General features: G+C 37.4%; 1 protein-coding gene across 38 annotated transcripts in view; it reads right to left on the bottom strand.

The window, feature by feature from the left end:
- Positions 1 to 14916, bottom strand: part of CaMKII (Calcium/calmodulin-dependent protein kinase II) — a 164107-nt gene that overhangs the window by 110089 nt on the left and 39102 nt on the right. For all 38 annotated transcript variants that reach the window (XR_013038685.1, XM_076533265.1, XM_076533271.1 and 35 more), the window contains exons 2-3: positions 14173 to 14267; positions 373 to 432 (exon numbers count right to left, since the gene is read on the bottom strand). Coding sequence is in view for 37 of the 38 variants with exons in the window: in XM_076533265.1 (XP_076389380.1) it covers positions 373 to 432; positions 14173 to 14267 (155 nt within the window). In the remaining variant the exon portion in view is untranslated. The remainder of the gene's footprint in view (positions 1 to 372; positions 433 to 14172; positions 14268 to 14916) is intronic.

Genomic DNA, 14916 nt, shown 5'->3' with positions numbered 1-14916 from the left:
GTGCATGAAACAATTGAACATCGTCTAAGCTACCATTTAGAGTCCACTAAAGTACCGTCAAACACGATCCCGTAATTTTTTACGACAGCAATTGACATGTTAATGATTTCCGTCAATACTAAGCCCAAAAATAAAGAAACAAGTATAACGTATAGAGATCGAAGGTCTAATTTTACGCTCGCGTGTCTGACCAGCGAGAGCCGTATCTACTAGCCTGAACGCAAAGCCGCCACGATCTTCAACCTATCTCGATATTTACATATCCGCGAGTGACATGAATCATTTGTAACCTCGTCGAGAAACGCCTACTTCGATCACAGCCACATTGTACACTGTATTTCGTAATATAAACAATATGAAAATAATGCTTACCGATATTTGGATGCTGCAACTTCCTGCATATCCGTGCCTCACGTTCGAGCTTCTGAAAGTCTGAAACACAAAATGGACAATTGTATATACAGGAAAATAAATTGTAATATATATTGCGTAAGACATGATAAGACAATTTATTGGATTCTAAAAATATTTACATCGATTTTTAATATATTATGAGTTAGTTATACTAATTCAGATCTAGAGACAATTGTTCGTAATTGTAGACTAGATTTGCATCAGATTGAGAGTAAGACAAAATTAAGGCTAAACAAGGTTTTAACAAATTAACAGATAACAAGAGTGACTTTATTTCCTCCGCGAGTATAGGAAGATAGACCAGAGTGTTGAATTACCACGCGTGGAGTTACTACGTGTTGAATTATTACGCGTGGAACTACCACGCGTTGAATTACCACGCGTCGAATTACCACGCGTTGAATTACAGCGAGTGGAGTTACCACGCATCGAATTACCACGCGTTGAAATACCACGCGTCGAATTATCACGCGTCGAATTACTACGCGTCGAATTACCACGCGTCGAATTACCACGCGTCGAATTACTACGCGTGGAGTTACCACGCATCGAATTACCACGCGTTGAAATACCACGCATCGAATTACCACGCGTTGAAATACCACGCGTCGAATTACCGCGCGTTGAATTACTACGCGTGGAGTTACCACGCATCGAATTACCACGCGTCGAATTACCACGCGTGGAATTACTACGTGTTGAATTACTACGCGTGGAATTACCACGCATCGAATTACCACGTGCCGAATTACCACGCATCGAATTACCACGCGTCGAATTACCACGTGTCGAATTACCAAGCGTGGAATTGCTACGTATTGAATTACCACGCGTTGAATTTCTACGCATGGAATCACCACGCCTCGAATTACCACGCACCGAATTACCATGCGCCGCTAGACTCGAAACTGTCGCTCTCGCGTCTGCGCATGCGTAATCCTCCCGCTCCGAATGGTACACATTTTTCCTTAATAATTCAAAAATGAAGCTTCAAACCCCAATTCTGCAAAGGCAAACCTCATTCAGAATCACGTCAGCTACCATTCCAGGGACTGAAACTAGTTGTGTACCGACTACACTAATTGTGAGACACCCTATACAATAATATCTACATAGTCATTTATGAATATCCCCTTGACGATACTTTCAAGAGAAATTACCTCGGTGCTTGCGGTACAATTAGGTGAATTAGTGGTCCCCAACGCGAAACAATGAGCGGAACAAATAGCAGGTGGTGGAAAATCGTTCCGAATCGGATTCGGGGCAGTTTTATCGTGAAAGTTTCACGGTAACGACAACCGATGCTGGGTATAGTCATTACCGCGAAATCGAATCTCTCGACGAGGTCCCTTGACGAGTTTCCTCGTGGGTAATTCACCAAGGGCTACGATCAAATTGGATTTATCGATGACCGAGTCATTTCGAGCACGATTTCCTGTTTCCTTCTTCCCCTATGCGACTCGACGGTACTCCGTCGAGGATCAAACAACGATACGTCCTTTTATCGAACAAACCTCTCTGCTAACATTGTTTCCTTTAACCCTTGCGCTATTAAAGCTGACCCTGGTCGATCCTCGTCGACAAATTGCTATGGATCTTCGGTGGAGTTTACGAAGTGGATATTTAGGGGTTTAGGGTTTTAGGATTTGGGGAGATGGGGGGATGGGAATTTAGGGAGGTGGAAATTTAGGGGTTTGGTAATTTGGGGAGATGGAAATTTAGGGAGTTGGAAATTTGGGGAGTTGGAAATTTAGGGGGTTGGAAATTTAGGGAGTTGGAAACTGAGAGGGTTGGAAATTTGGAGAGTTGCAAATTTAGGGAAACTGTGGGGGAAACTGTGGAAACTGTGAGGGTTGGAAATTTAGGGGGTTGGAAATTTAGGGAGTTGGAAACTGAGGGAGTTGGAAATTTAAAGAGTTACAAATTTAGGAGGCTGGAAATTTAGAGAGATGGAAACTGAGGGGGTTGGAAATTTAAAGTTACAAATTTAGGAGGCTGGAAATTTAAGGGGTTGGAAATTTAGGGAGTTGGAAATTTAGGGGCTCGGAAATTTAAAGACCTAAAAATTTGGAATCTTGTGAATTTAAAGAGTGGAAAATTTAGAAGATTTAAAATCTCAAAAATTCAGCAATTTGCACATTAGACAATCCACAAACTTGAAACCCAAAATACCAAAAATAACAACCTGAAACTTTCAACATTACAAACATCCTAATACAAAGTACCCTACACAAGTACACAAGTACAAAGTACAGAAGACAGCAGTCAATGATTTTAATCACATAACAGGGAGATTACAACGAAAGCTGAAGAGGACGCGCATCAGATTCTGATTACCTCGTTCGATTTGTTCGATTTGTTAAAGGAAGACGTCCCTGTTGATTCTCGAACACGTAGCGTGCGTTTTGCCGTCTATAATTAAATCTCCAACGATAGCGAGGTTCGACGGTGTTCGTTCACGTTAAGCAAGCAGAATTAACGAGCACCTACGACGCGAGAAGGGTCCGCTAAGAACACTGGAGGTACACGAGGAGAAGCAAATTGGAGGACAGACCACTTGACGAAAAAAAAACTGGGTTATTTCGACGACGTCGTTTCCCTCCTCGCGAACGATCCAAATTGCGCCCGTTCCTCGAAAAACAACGTGACGCGAATTTAGGAATCATCCAGTGGCAAGTGAACCACGAAATCTCGTTAAATTCCTTTTTTCCCTTCTTCCTTTTCGTCCCTTGTGAGCTTTGGTAGCGTCGAAATTCGTTCGTTCGCTCGTGAAAGACTAGCGCGATTAATTAAGATTTTTTTTTTATGAAAATTAACGACAGAATTTGTTTTTAGATCAAGTTTGTTTTCAGCTAATAACGGGCGACACGTTCTGAATATAATTGGGTTTCGACAAATTGAACGCCGGTAAAAGAGTGGACAATTTCGCAATTGACACGGTATCGAATATCGACTGGTACATGTGTTACGCCTAAACAATCGATTGCTAGATATCGTTTGTTTTAACGTTAAATACCTTTGTGCCCACGTACAAGGCATGCACTGATAGAATCAGGTCAAAACGTACACCTTCACCTTTTCAACTTGCCACACGCTCAATCCCAATTTGTCGTCAATCAAACATTCCAACGGACAGATAAAACTGTCAAACTTCTGCGGTAATTTTTTAACGAAAATTCGCTTTGAAATATATCATTATATATGGACGATCTTAGCTTCTTTGAGAACAGTCTCTTTGCCTGCTACGTCTGATTCGAAGGTACTATACGATTCAGTAATAAATTATTGAAATTTTGTAGTTGCAATTGTCTGAATCTTTTAATTCCTTTGGAATTTCATGGAATTCCAATCTGTGAGATGTAATTTAATTACAGTTGTAAATTGTGTGAAGCCCAGTATGGAACTCCGAAACTTCATGAGTTCTTCGTGTGGATTTCCAAATTGTACGAGGCTCCCATGTGGAATTCCAACTTCTACAAAATTTCTCATGTGGAATTCCAACTTCTACAAAATTTTTCGTGTGGAATTCCATATTTTAGAAGGTTCCTTGTGTGGAATTCCAACATCTACAAGGTTCTTCGCGTGGAATTCCACATTCTAGAAGATTCCTCGTGTGGAATTCCAACATCTACAAGGTTCCTCGTGTGGAATTTCACATTCTAGAAGGTTCCTCATGCGGAATTCCAAATTGTACAAGGTTCCTCAAGTGGAATTTCACGTTCTACAAGGTCCTTCATATGGAATTCCACATTCTACAAAGTTCCTCGTGTAGAATTCCAACTTCTACAAGGTTCTTCCTGTGGAAATCCATATTCTACAAGGCTCTTCATGTGGAATTCCAAAATCCATGATGTTCTTTATATGGAATTTCAAATTCTGTAACGTCTGTCTCATGGAATTTAACTTTTAAAAGGTTCTTTGCACTGAATTCCAACTTGTGAAAGGCTCGTCATATGGAATTCCAACTTCTACAAAGTTTTTCATATGGGATTTCAATTTTTATATGGTTCCTGATATGGAATTCCAACTTCTACAAGGTTTTTCATATGGAATTTCAACTTCTATAATGTTCCTGATATGGAATTCTAACATCTACAAGATTTGTCATGTAGAATTCTAACATCTATAAGGTTCCTGATATGGAATTCCAACTTCTACAAGGTTTTTCATATGGAATTTTAACTTCTATAATGTTCCTGATATGGAATTCTAACATCTACAAGATTTGTCATGTAGAATTCTAACATCTATAAGGTTCCTGATATGGAATTCCAACTTCTACAAGGTTTGTCATGCGGAATTCCAACATCTTCAAGGTTCCTCATACGGAATTCCAACATTTAACAGTTTTGTGATGTGGAATTCCAACAACAACAAGGTTCTTCATAAGGAATTTCAAGTATTCCAATCTCTAAATCAAGATTTCTTAAAACAATTTTTTAAATGATTATTTAAATTGTTAAATTATTATTTAAGAATTTAAAACAATTTTTTAAATTGTTTAAAAACACAATTTTTTAAATTGTTTAAAAACACAGATTTCTCAAAACAGTATTCGTAAACATTTCCCAAACCAATCAAAAAACAAAATTTCAAAAATCATCTACTCCATCAAAAAATTCCAAACTCTACACACAAACCATAAAAAACTCTTTACCCAGAATTTTCCTTCCTGCAAACTTTCAAACGCCACAGCATACGAAACGCAGAATCCCAGATTCAGCATCGTCCCTTATACATAATTCAAAATTACACCGTTCTTTGTCAAATTTACTTGATAAACTTAATCAAATTCCATTGTCCCTTGTTTCAGATTTGGAAAGCCCGTTGCATTAACAGCGGTTTGAAGGCACGCGGCTGCGTGGCCTCGAAAACGGTGCGTCTCGTTGCAGCGAATGCAACGCCGACTGTGGCCAAGATTAGGCGAAGCAGGATGAACGGTTAACGAGCCACCCTTGTTTGCGCTAAATTCGTTACTGCGCCATACCGCAGCCAACGAAACATGCACAACGGAAGATTTCTAACGGACCACCACGCTGTAAACTTTTCTAGCTTCCCTTAAAAGTGCACCAGCTTGTGTATTCTGCTTAATGTTACGTGAAATCTACTTCATCTACTTTGCCGTGCATAAAAGAGTGACTCGTCAAAGAACTTTTCATGAAAAAGATGCCTTTGAAGGTACACCAATGGTATAAACGATACATCGTTAACATATGTAAGGATACTGAACGATTTTTCGTTTGAACGGTTTCTGAAAAATTGTTTTAAAATTCAGGGAAGTTGATAAGTGGAAATGAATTTTTTTTGCAAATATTAACAATGATAATTAAACATTAAACAGGTTAGATTGCTTGTTGAAGGTGCCTCGTGTTGTCAAACATTTTTGATCAATGTCAAAAAAAAATATCAATGTTTCAAAAAAAAATATCAACCACATTTTTTCTCCCACATATACTGAAATGTTCTATTGTCATTTCGAAAGTAGGAGACAAAATCTTCAGGTCAGTGTACGGTATTCATCCCCTGGCAATTTTGCCAATTCGACAAAATCGATATTGGAGATCAACCCCAATAAATTCAACCCTGAAGTCAACCCCCTTGAAATATCAAGATTTTTTTATGTGAGAATCTTGAACATCCCTGTACGACCAGATCTTACTATTTTCCCGCAGGTATTCCGTGTTTTAATCGATCCAAAGAGAATTTCCCAGCGTCAAGTTCATGCTTTCCATCCGGATCGTAGCCAAGATAGCATGGAAACGCAAAATGCAGGTTCACTCGACGCGTTCTTATCCACGGTCGAGCGATCAAGGGCTGCAGCGTCGATCGCATCCCTCCGTTCGTCCCTTGCCGACGTCCCTGGGTGAAGCGTCGTCGAGGGTGAAAGAGTTTTTGCCGACTTTCATGACATTCGTGCTCCATCGAACGCAAAGTAAGCGGCGTGTGGATCGGCCTTGTCTCCACGGTTCAAAGCGATCGCGATCGTCGATTCTCGCAAACAACGAAGATCCGCGTCTTATTTTTATACGACGCTATCGGGTTTGCCTCCCTGCGGAACGAAGGACGGGAGAAATTCGATTCGATCGTTTTTCTTATCCTTCGGAAGTATGGATGGTTTTAAGGACCGAAAACGATCCTTCGGGGGATTCGTTCTTAAATTTCTGACTTTGGAACAATTCGTGGTGAATGATGGTCTTTTAAAATGTCAAACTCTGTTTTGGAATGATGGAGTGTTTTATATGATTTTATATAAGTGACTGCTAGTGATGCTTCATGTTAACAATGCATAAATATAAACCACTACTAACCTAACTCCTAAATTAACATTAAATTAGTGCATCTAATAGGCAGTATTTTATATGATTTGTTATAAGAGACTGGATGTGATGTTTCATACTAACATTGCACGATATAAACCACTACTAACCTTACTTTTAAATTAACATTAAATTAGTGCATCTAATAGGCAGTGTTTTATATGATTTGATATAAGAGACTGGATGTGATGCTTCATACTAACATTGCACAATATAAACCACTACTAACCTTACTCCTAAATTAACATTAAATTAGTGTATTTAATAGGCAGTGTTTTATATGATTTGATATAAGAGACTGGATGTGATGCTTCATACTAACATTGCACAATATAAACCACTACTAACCTTACTCCTAAATTAACATTAAATTAGTGCATCTAATAGGCAGTATTTTATATGATTTGATATAAGAGACTGGATGTGATATTTCATACTAACATTGCAGAATATAAACCACTACTAACCTTACTCCTAAATAGAAATTAAACTAATGAATCTAATATGCAATATCTTATATGATTTGATATAAGAGACTGGAAATGCTGATTTACATAAATATAAACCTAACCTTAATATACCTACAGCAAATACCTCAGCTATCCTATTAAACCTTAAAACCCGACTAAAATAAATTGGAATCTAAGCAAACTTATTGGGTAACATTACCAATTACAATACCGTAACAACGTTAAGGTTTGAAAGAGAAGAAAATGGAAAGAAAAGCAGCTTCTATTGTTTCGAGCCGTTTGCAGCGATCGTGGAAATCGTGGCAACAAAAGGGAGGAAAGTTTGCCGTAGAAAATTTCACGGTAATCGTGGGTCATTCTGGTGTGTAAACAAGTTACCGACTGCGCAAGAAACGCAAAAGGAAATTACTTGGGACAACGAGCTCGCTCGTCGATAAACACCGGACGCGGCGGAAAAGAGGAGCGAACAGCGAGAAAGGAAGGAACGTGCGAACGTTCCCAGCGTCCGTACCGGTCCCCTTTCAATTGCCGTGTCGGGAATTAGAATTTCAAATGGCGCCACCGACGAAACTACTATGCAGAGAACGTTCGATTAATTATTCGTCGAACTGGAAGCACCGCACTGGCCGACTCAAATCTCCGATAAACTTGCCGCCCTGAGCACGAAATGGTCACTTCAAGAATAAAATAACGACCCTTCGGATAAACTTTACTTTACCGGCTATATCGTTAATTACCCTTCGCAGAGAATAGTTAAGGGCAGTTCTAACTGTACAATGGAACAGTATAGTTCAGCATTTTGTAATATACTTGTATTATGCAATGGGGATGTCTGTTAAATTTTGATAGAAAGGTAACTGTGGTCTGTGTATTATTTGGAGATATGTTTGAGAATAATTTGATAATAGCTTTAACATTTTGACTTGTGTATATCCATATGGTCATATATGTACACATGTCCACATGTGACGCTGTAAGTCCCATGTGTGATCTGTACATTATTAAGAATTTCACATTTACCTAACTGAGGATGATAGCAGCTTTAACACTTTGACTTGCTATATATCCATTGATCATATATCCACATATGTTCACATGTGATGCTGTAAGTCCCATGTGTGACCTGTGCATTATTAAAAATTTCACATTTACCTAACTGAGGATGATAGCAGCTTTAACACTTTGATTTGCTACATATCCATATGATCATATATCCACATATGTCCACATGTGACGCTATAAGTCTCACGTGTGACCTGTGTATTATTAAGAATTTCACATTTACCTAACTGAGGATGATAACAGCGTTAACACTTTGACTTGCTACATATCCATATGATCACATATCTACATATGTTCACATGTGACGCTGTAAGTCCCATGTGTGTACTGTACATTATTAAGAATTTCACATTTACCCAACTGAGGATACTTGTATTAATTATTTGCAGATGTGTCACGAATGAAAGTACCCTGAATATATTTGGACAAATTTATTAATCACGAAGATAGTCAAAGTTTCAGCTGCCCATATGAACATGTTAATATATGTAAATTGTCTAATTTCTGAAGACTAAGTCATCATCATAAAAATGATTAAAATCTGTTACCCCTTAAAAAAAAATATGTAATCGTCTCAAAGTGCCATGTGATTTTCCGAAAATGTGGTCTCCGTAAGTCGACCCTTAGAGAGAAAAGGCAGGACGTTTTCATTCATTTGAAAGAACAGTTGCAGGCGGTTCGAAAGTTGACCCATGCACACGGGCCGTCGATGTATGTATAAATGGAGCTTTATTCGTTTCAGAAACGTGCGGTTGAACGACGGCCGTGGCGTGGGTAGGTCAAGAGGTTACTGGAGCAAGGTCGGAGCGGATGGAAGAGGGTGCAAGCGTGGCATCCCTCTGTTGGCCGCGAGGGAGAGACACCGGAGAGGCCAGTGAAGAGGGATATAGCAGAGGGCTCATCTTCTCTGCCTACGGCAACCTTTTTTTTCCTCCTCGTTACCTTTCGCCTCTGCAGAGAAACTGGAACTGGCTGCCAAAGATAGAAGCGGTTTCACGGTGCACGCCCACCACCCCTCCAATTAATTCCAACGCTCCAGCTGGATGCGAACTTTCTTCTTCTAACGCGTTGCTCGATACTTTTTAACCCTCTCTGATCCAATGACGTGCGTATCGTACACTTTTATACCGAGGAAATGCTTTTTGTTTTATATCCTACTTTTTTCAAACGTATATCTCTACTTACATACTATATTTCAGATCTTCTAACATTATCAAACTTTATTTGACACTATCAAATTTTATTTTATTGTCAAGTTAGGATATTTCTACTGCTGTATGATTACAATTGGACCCATTAAGTAAGTACAGTATTTTTTAATTTTTTTGTCAGATATTTTTGGATCACATATTCCACATATGAGTGCTAGTCTTATTCTGTATGCACATTAGTATCAAATTTTTTAATAAATTTTTTTTTGTTAAGGTAATATTTCTACTGCTGTATAATTAGAATTTGACCCATTAAATCAACACAGTATTTTTCATTATTTTCTGTCAAGTATTTTTGAGTCACATATTAGTCCACATATAAGTTTGGTAGTCCTGTGTGAATGGACATTAGTATCAAGTTTTTTAATAAATTTTTTTTATCAAATTAAGATGATATTTCTACTGCTGTATGATTAGAATTTGACCCATTAAATCAACACAGTATTTTTTAATTTTTTTTGTCAAGTATTTTTGGGTCACATATTAGTCCACATATGAGTTTGGTAGTCCTGTGTGTATGGACATTAGTATCAAGTTTTTTAATAAATTTTTTTTATCAAATTAAGATGATATTTCTACTGCTGTATGATTAGAATTTGACCCATTAGATCAACACAGTATTTTTTAATTTTTTTTGTCAAGTATTTTTGGGTCACATATTAATCCACATATGAGTTTGCTAGTCTTACTCTGTCCAAACATTAGTCTCAATTTTTTAATAAATTTTTTTTATCAAATTAAGATGATATTTCTACTGCTGTATGATTAGAATTTGACCCATTAGATCAACACAGTATTTTTTAATTTTTTTTGTCAAGTATTTTTGGGTCACATATTAATCCACATATGAGTTTGCTCGTCTTACTCTGTCCAAACATTAGTCTCATCTTTTTTAATAAATTTTTTTTGTCAAATTAAGATGATATTTCTACTGCTGTATGATCAGAATTTGACCCATTAAATCAACACAGTATTTTTTAATTTTTTTTGTCAGAAATTTTTGGGTCACATATTAATCCACATATGAGTTTGCTAGTCCTGCTCTGTCCATACATAAGTATCACATTTTATCAAAAATTTTGGTTGTTCTGGACTTGACCAATAATGAAACTCTTGTCCAGGAAAAGAAGAATGAAGAAACTTAAATTTAATAGAATGAACGATGGAGATAAGAATTTTTCATCAGAGGAAAATTGGTTTTCTGGGAATAGGACGTCAAAATCTCTTAACAATTAGGTTTGTGAGAAGATTTCCACTCTGACAAAGTCATATAATAAATAAAATTGAGTCTACTATAAAATAGCAGTGATATCAACTTAACAACACTTTTGTTATAATAAAAATATATTAACTTATACAATGTTAAATAAATAAAATGTCACAAAACATAAAACCAAAAATGAAACTGTAAGTAAAAATAAGACCAAAAACTGTAAATGCAAATAAACATGAAACTATAAAAATAAGTATGAAACTAAAAATGGAGTCGTAAATGTATATAAACTGAAAGCAGACTTTTTTATGCAAAACCAAACTGAATTTTCGGTGGAAAAGAAACCTGACAAAGATCAAAATTCAGGAGCATGAAGTAGCTTTCCCTAACAGTGTTAGCAGTTTTGTTCGTCCCGGAAGTTCTATTTTTCTTGGGAGTTTGGTTGGCGGAAAAAATTCGATTACGAGATCAAACGGGTTCGGTTGGAGAAACCGTGGACTTTTTGCTCTTTCTGGATTTTTCACGTCCGCAAACGAATTCTTGGCCCCGGATTCTGCACGCGACCCTCGAAAATTCCTTTCGTCGTCCGGATTCTAAAGATCGATCGAGAGTCTCGATCGAAAGCGGGATAAGAAGATTTCGAACCGAGAGTTCCCTTCTAAAGTCAACTTGTTGATGTTCGACCGTTCGTGAAACCATGATATTTATATACGTCGCGTTCAGAAATCTGTGTTGATCCTTTACGTTGCAGAATAGAGTTGTGGATGAAGAGAGAATTATAGTGAAGTAGATTTATGGGAGAAATTGTGGAATAATTGCATTGCTAATTCCATGCGTTGTAATTCCACGGATTGTAACTTCACATATCGTAATTCCACGCGTTGTAATTCCACGTGTTGGTAATTTCACGCGTTGCTAATTCTACGCGTTGTAATTCTTCACGCGTCTCTAATTCCACGCGTTGGTAGTTCCACGCATTGCTAATTCCACGCGTTGTAATTTCACGCGTCGCTAATTCCACGCGTTGTAATTCTACGCGTTGGTACTTCCACGCATTGCTAATTCCACGCGTTGTAATTCCACGCATTGCTAATTCCACGCGTTGTAATTCCACGCATTGCTAATTCCACGCGTTGTAATTCTACGCGTTGGTACTTCCACGCATTGCTAATTCCACGCGTTGTAATTCCACGCATTGCTAATTCCACGCGTTGTAATTCTACGCGTTGGTAGATTCACGCATTGCTAATTCCACGTGTTATAATTTCACGAATTACTAATTCCACGCGCGACAATTTTACGCATAATATCTTCATACATTCTTAACTCAACGTATCCACCAGAAAACTTCCACTAGTTTCTGGACCAATTCAACTACGGCACTGGCACACTGTTGATCGCGATGGAATGTTGGCAGTTTGACAACGGCGTTGCTCGTTGTTTTTAGACGCTAAATCTTTGCTAATACATACAGCCTCTTTCCATGATTCTCTGTCTAATCGTAAAAAGTGACCGAACAATGCCTTCCAACTGAAATTCTTGCCGAAGAAAGGGCCACGATATAAAGACAGTCATCAGACTCTAATTCCGAGCATCTCCCTCTTCTACCATCTTAGTTACAAATATATACCCACCTTTACAAAAATATTAAATTTAAAAAATTATTTGCAATTAAAATTGTTCTCAACAATTCTGAAAATATTTGTGACGCACTTACCAGATGTATGACAATATATGTGAAGAATTTCACATGTGTGAGTTAGTAGTGTATGAAGTTGTTAAGTGCGGAATTCGGATACATGAAATTATAGCGCGTGGAATTAGCTATGCGTCAAGTTATAGCGCGAGGAATTAGCTATGCGTGGAATTAGCAACGCGTAGAAGTACAATACATGAAATTACAACGAGTGGAATTAGCTGTACGTGGAATTACCAACGCGTGGAATTAGCAACGCGTGGAATTACGGTACGTGAAGTTACAACGCGTGGAATTAGCGACGCGTGAAATTATAGCGCATGAAATTAGCAACGCGTGGAATTACCAACACGTGGAATTAGCAATGCGTGGAATTACTAAAACATGGAATTGCAGCGAAAAATTAATCTCAGAATACCTAGCGAAAATATGAATCAAATCGCACTTCACTAATTACGTCAAGAGTGATCTATAATAAAAGTATTAAATTCTTTCAAGTCTCAAAATACGGACGATCGATAAAGAGCATCGTGGTACAGAAATTAAAATACAATATCGTCTGAAAGTTGTCTCGAGTAGCCTCGTTTGCGTGGTGCATTAATGGAGGGCCATCGAACACGCTGCCTGGATCTCGCATCAAGAATTTTTGCATCAAGTCCATTTTCATACTAACGTTCACCGGTGTGCACTCGTTTCGGTTAATATCGAGTATTTTAAATGCTAATGTTATACAGTTAAGGGAGTTTAGCTACCCTTGCTAAATACGTATCTTATTTGAGGATGAAGGAAGTGGCTACTAATTAATGACCAAGAGCAACATCATATATGTTACTCATACGTGTAATACTCATACGTTTACACTGCTACATATGTCGTGGCTTGACATTTTTCTTGAATCTTATACATTCAGATTATAGATATTTTATAGATTATACTATTTTGAGTTGGTAGATAATAGAAAGGAGTGCGAAAGGTTCATATGTAGATACTCAACATATGATGATATTCAACATATAATTTGAAATGTTTGAAGATGACGTGTTTCTTGTGAAAGACAAATTCTGAACATAGATCTCAAGTTAGATCCACATCTTTGTGGAACGACTTTACACCAAACAAGATGTATCACATACACTACCGTCCATAAATATCGGCACACAAGCGAAATATGCATTCGCGTTGCATGAAAGTTATTCAAGTATCTGCAACAGTAACTAAAATCGATTTTTTTTCTGCAAAAGTCAGTATACTGGAACGTTTTTCGATTGATAATTCTCGTTTGGAACTCATATCTCGATGGAAAAGAAGCTACAGACGAACTAAACCGAAACTGTCGAGTGCGTAGCGTTACCTCCATTCTTATCTCCATTGAGGGAACCTAAACATCTACCAACAGTTTACAAACACTTGAAACATACCGAAGAACCCTCTGAATACGTTCTGCACCATAGAAATGAAACACAGTAGAAATTAAAATTTTTTTTAGAATCGAAAGCGTTTCATTAGATTCACAAATTTGGACTTTGTACTTCTGGACATGAATTTTACTTTCACACTTTCATTGTATAATATGTACTTAAAAATTAATTCTATTACGTTATGACACCTCAGAAAAGATAATAATAATTATTACAAATGATATGATAACCCTAAATACCTTTCGTACAAAGTTCAACTATGTTTTATGTAACGAAACCAAGTGTCCGGATACTTATGGACGGTAGTGTATGTAGATTTATTATTAAGTTGTTCTGATGTTGTGTATTATTGAAACAATGAGTGAACTTACCTCTGGCCGTGAGTTTTTTCGTGTTTATGATTTTTGCCGCGAACTCCTGACCGGTACTCTTCTGAACGCATCGTCGCACTACCGAGAAGGCACCTCTGAAACAATAGAAAGAGAACTATTAGTTAAGGAATTATTGAATTAGTAAGAGAACTATTGGATTATTAGTTCAAACTGTTTATCATTAATTATCTGAACAGTTATTTAATTAGGTACTAAATTGTTAACGATCCCGGTAAAATTTTTGCGATGCTAAGTTTATCATTGCACCGGATTAGAGGAAGTTTGAGCACCTCGAGATTGGAGATCGGCGAAGCTGGACTGATCGTTCAAAGAACTTGAATCTGAGAGATTCAAACTTTTGACAACTTTAAATCCGTCTGGTCATTTTTGGTTATCTCTGGAGAATTATAATCTATGATCTTTGAATGGGGAAAATTAAACTGCAATTCATAGAATTTGATCATATTTCGATATTTGATAACTTGCATCTTCAAGTTAGAAACAGATAGAAAATTCAAAACATCAAAAATGAAATAAACAGCAAGAAAATAAAATTGAATAAAATTAAGATTCAAAGTGAAATCCGTAATAAGTAGATTAACTAAAGTAAAAGGAAAATTAGAAAATTGAAAAAAGAAACGATATCGGGTGTACGATCGTGAAATTCAAAGGAGTTAGGGAAAAGGGGTCAAATATAGTAGGATGAAAGAGCAGGATGAAGCAATTCGAGGCCAGCACTTCAAA

The sequence above is a fragment of the Megachile rotundata genome, chromosome 7, assembly GCF_050947335.1.
Source record: "Megachile rotundata isolate GNS110a chromosome 7, iyMegRotu1, whole genome shotgun sequence".
In the NCBI taxonomy this organism is placed as follows: Eukaryota; Metazoa; Arthropoda; class Insecta; order Hymenoptera; family Megachilidae; genus Megachile; species Megachile rotundata.
This window is presented reverse-complemented; position numbering and strand designations above follow the sequence as displayed.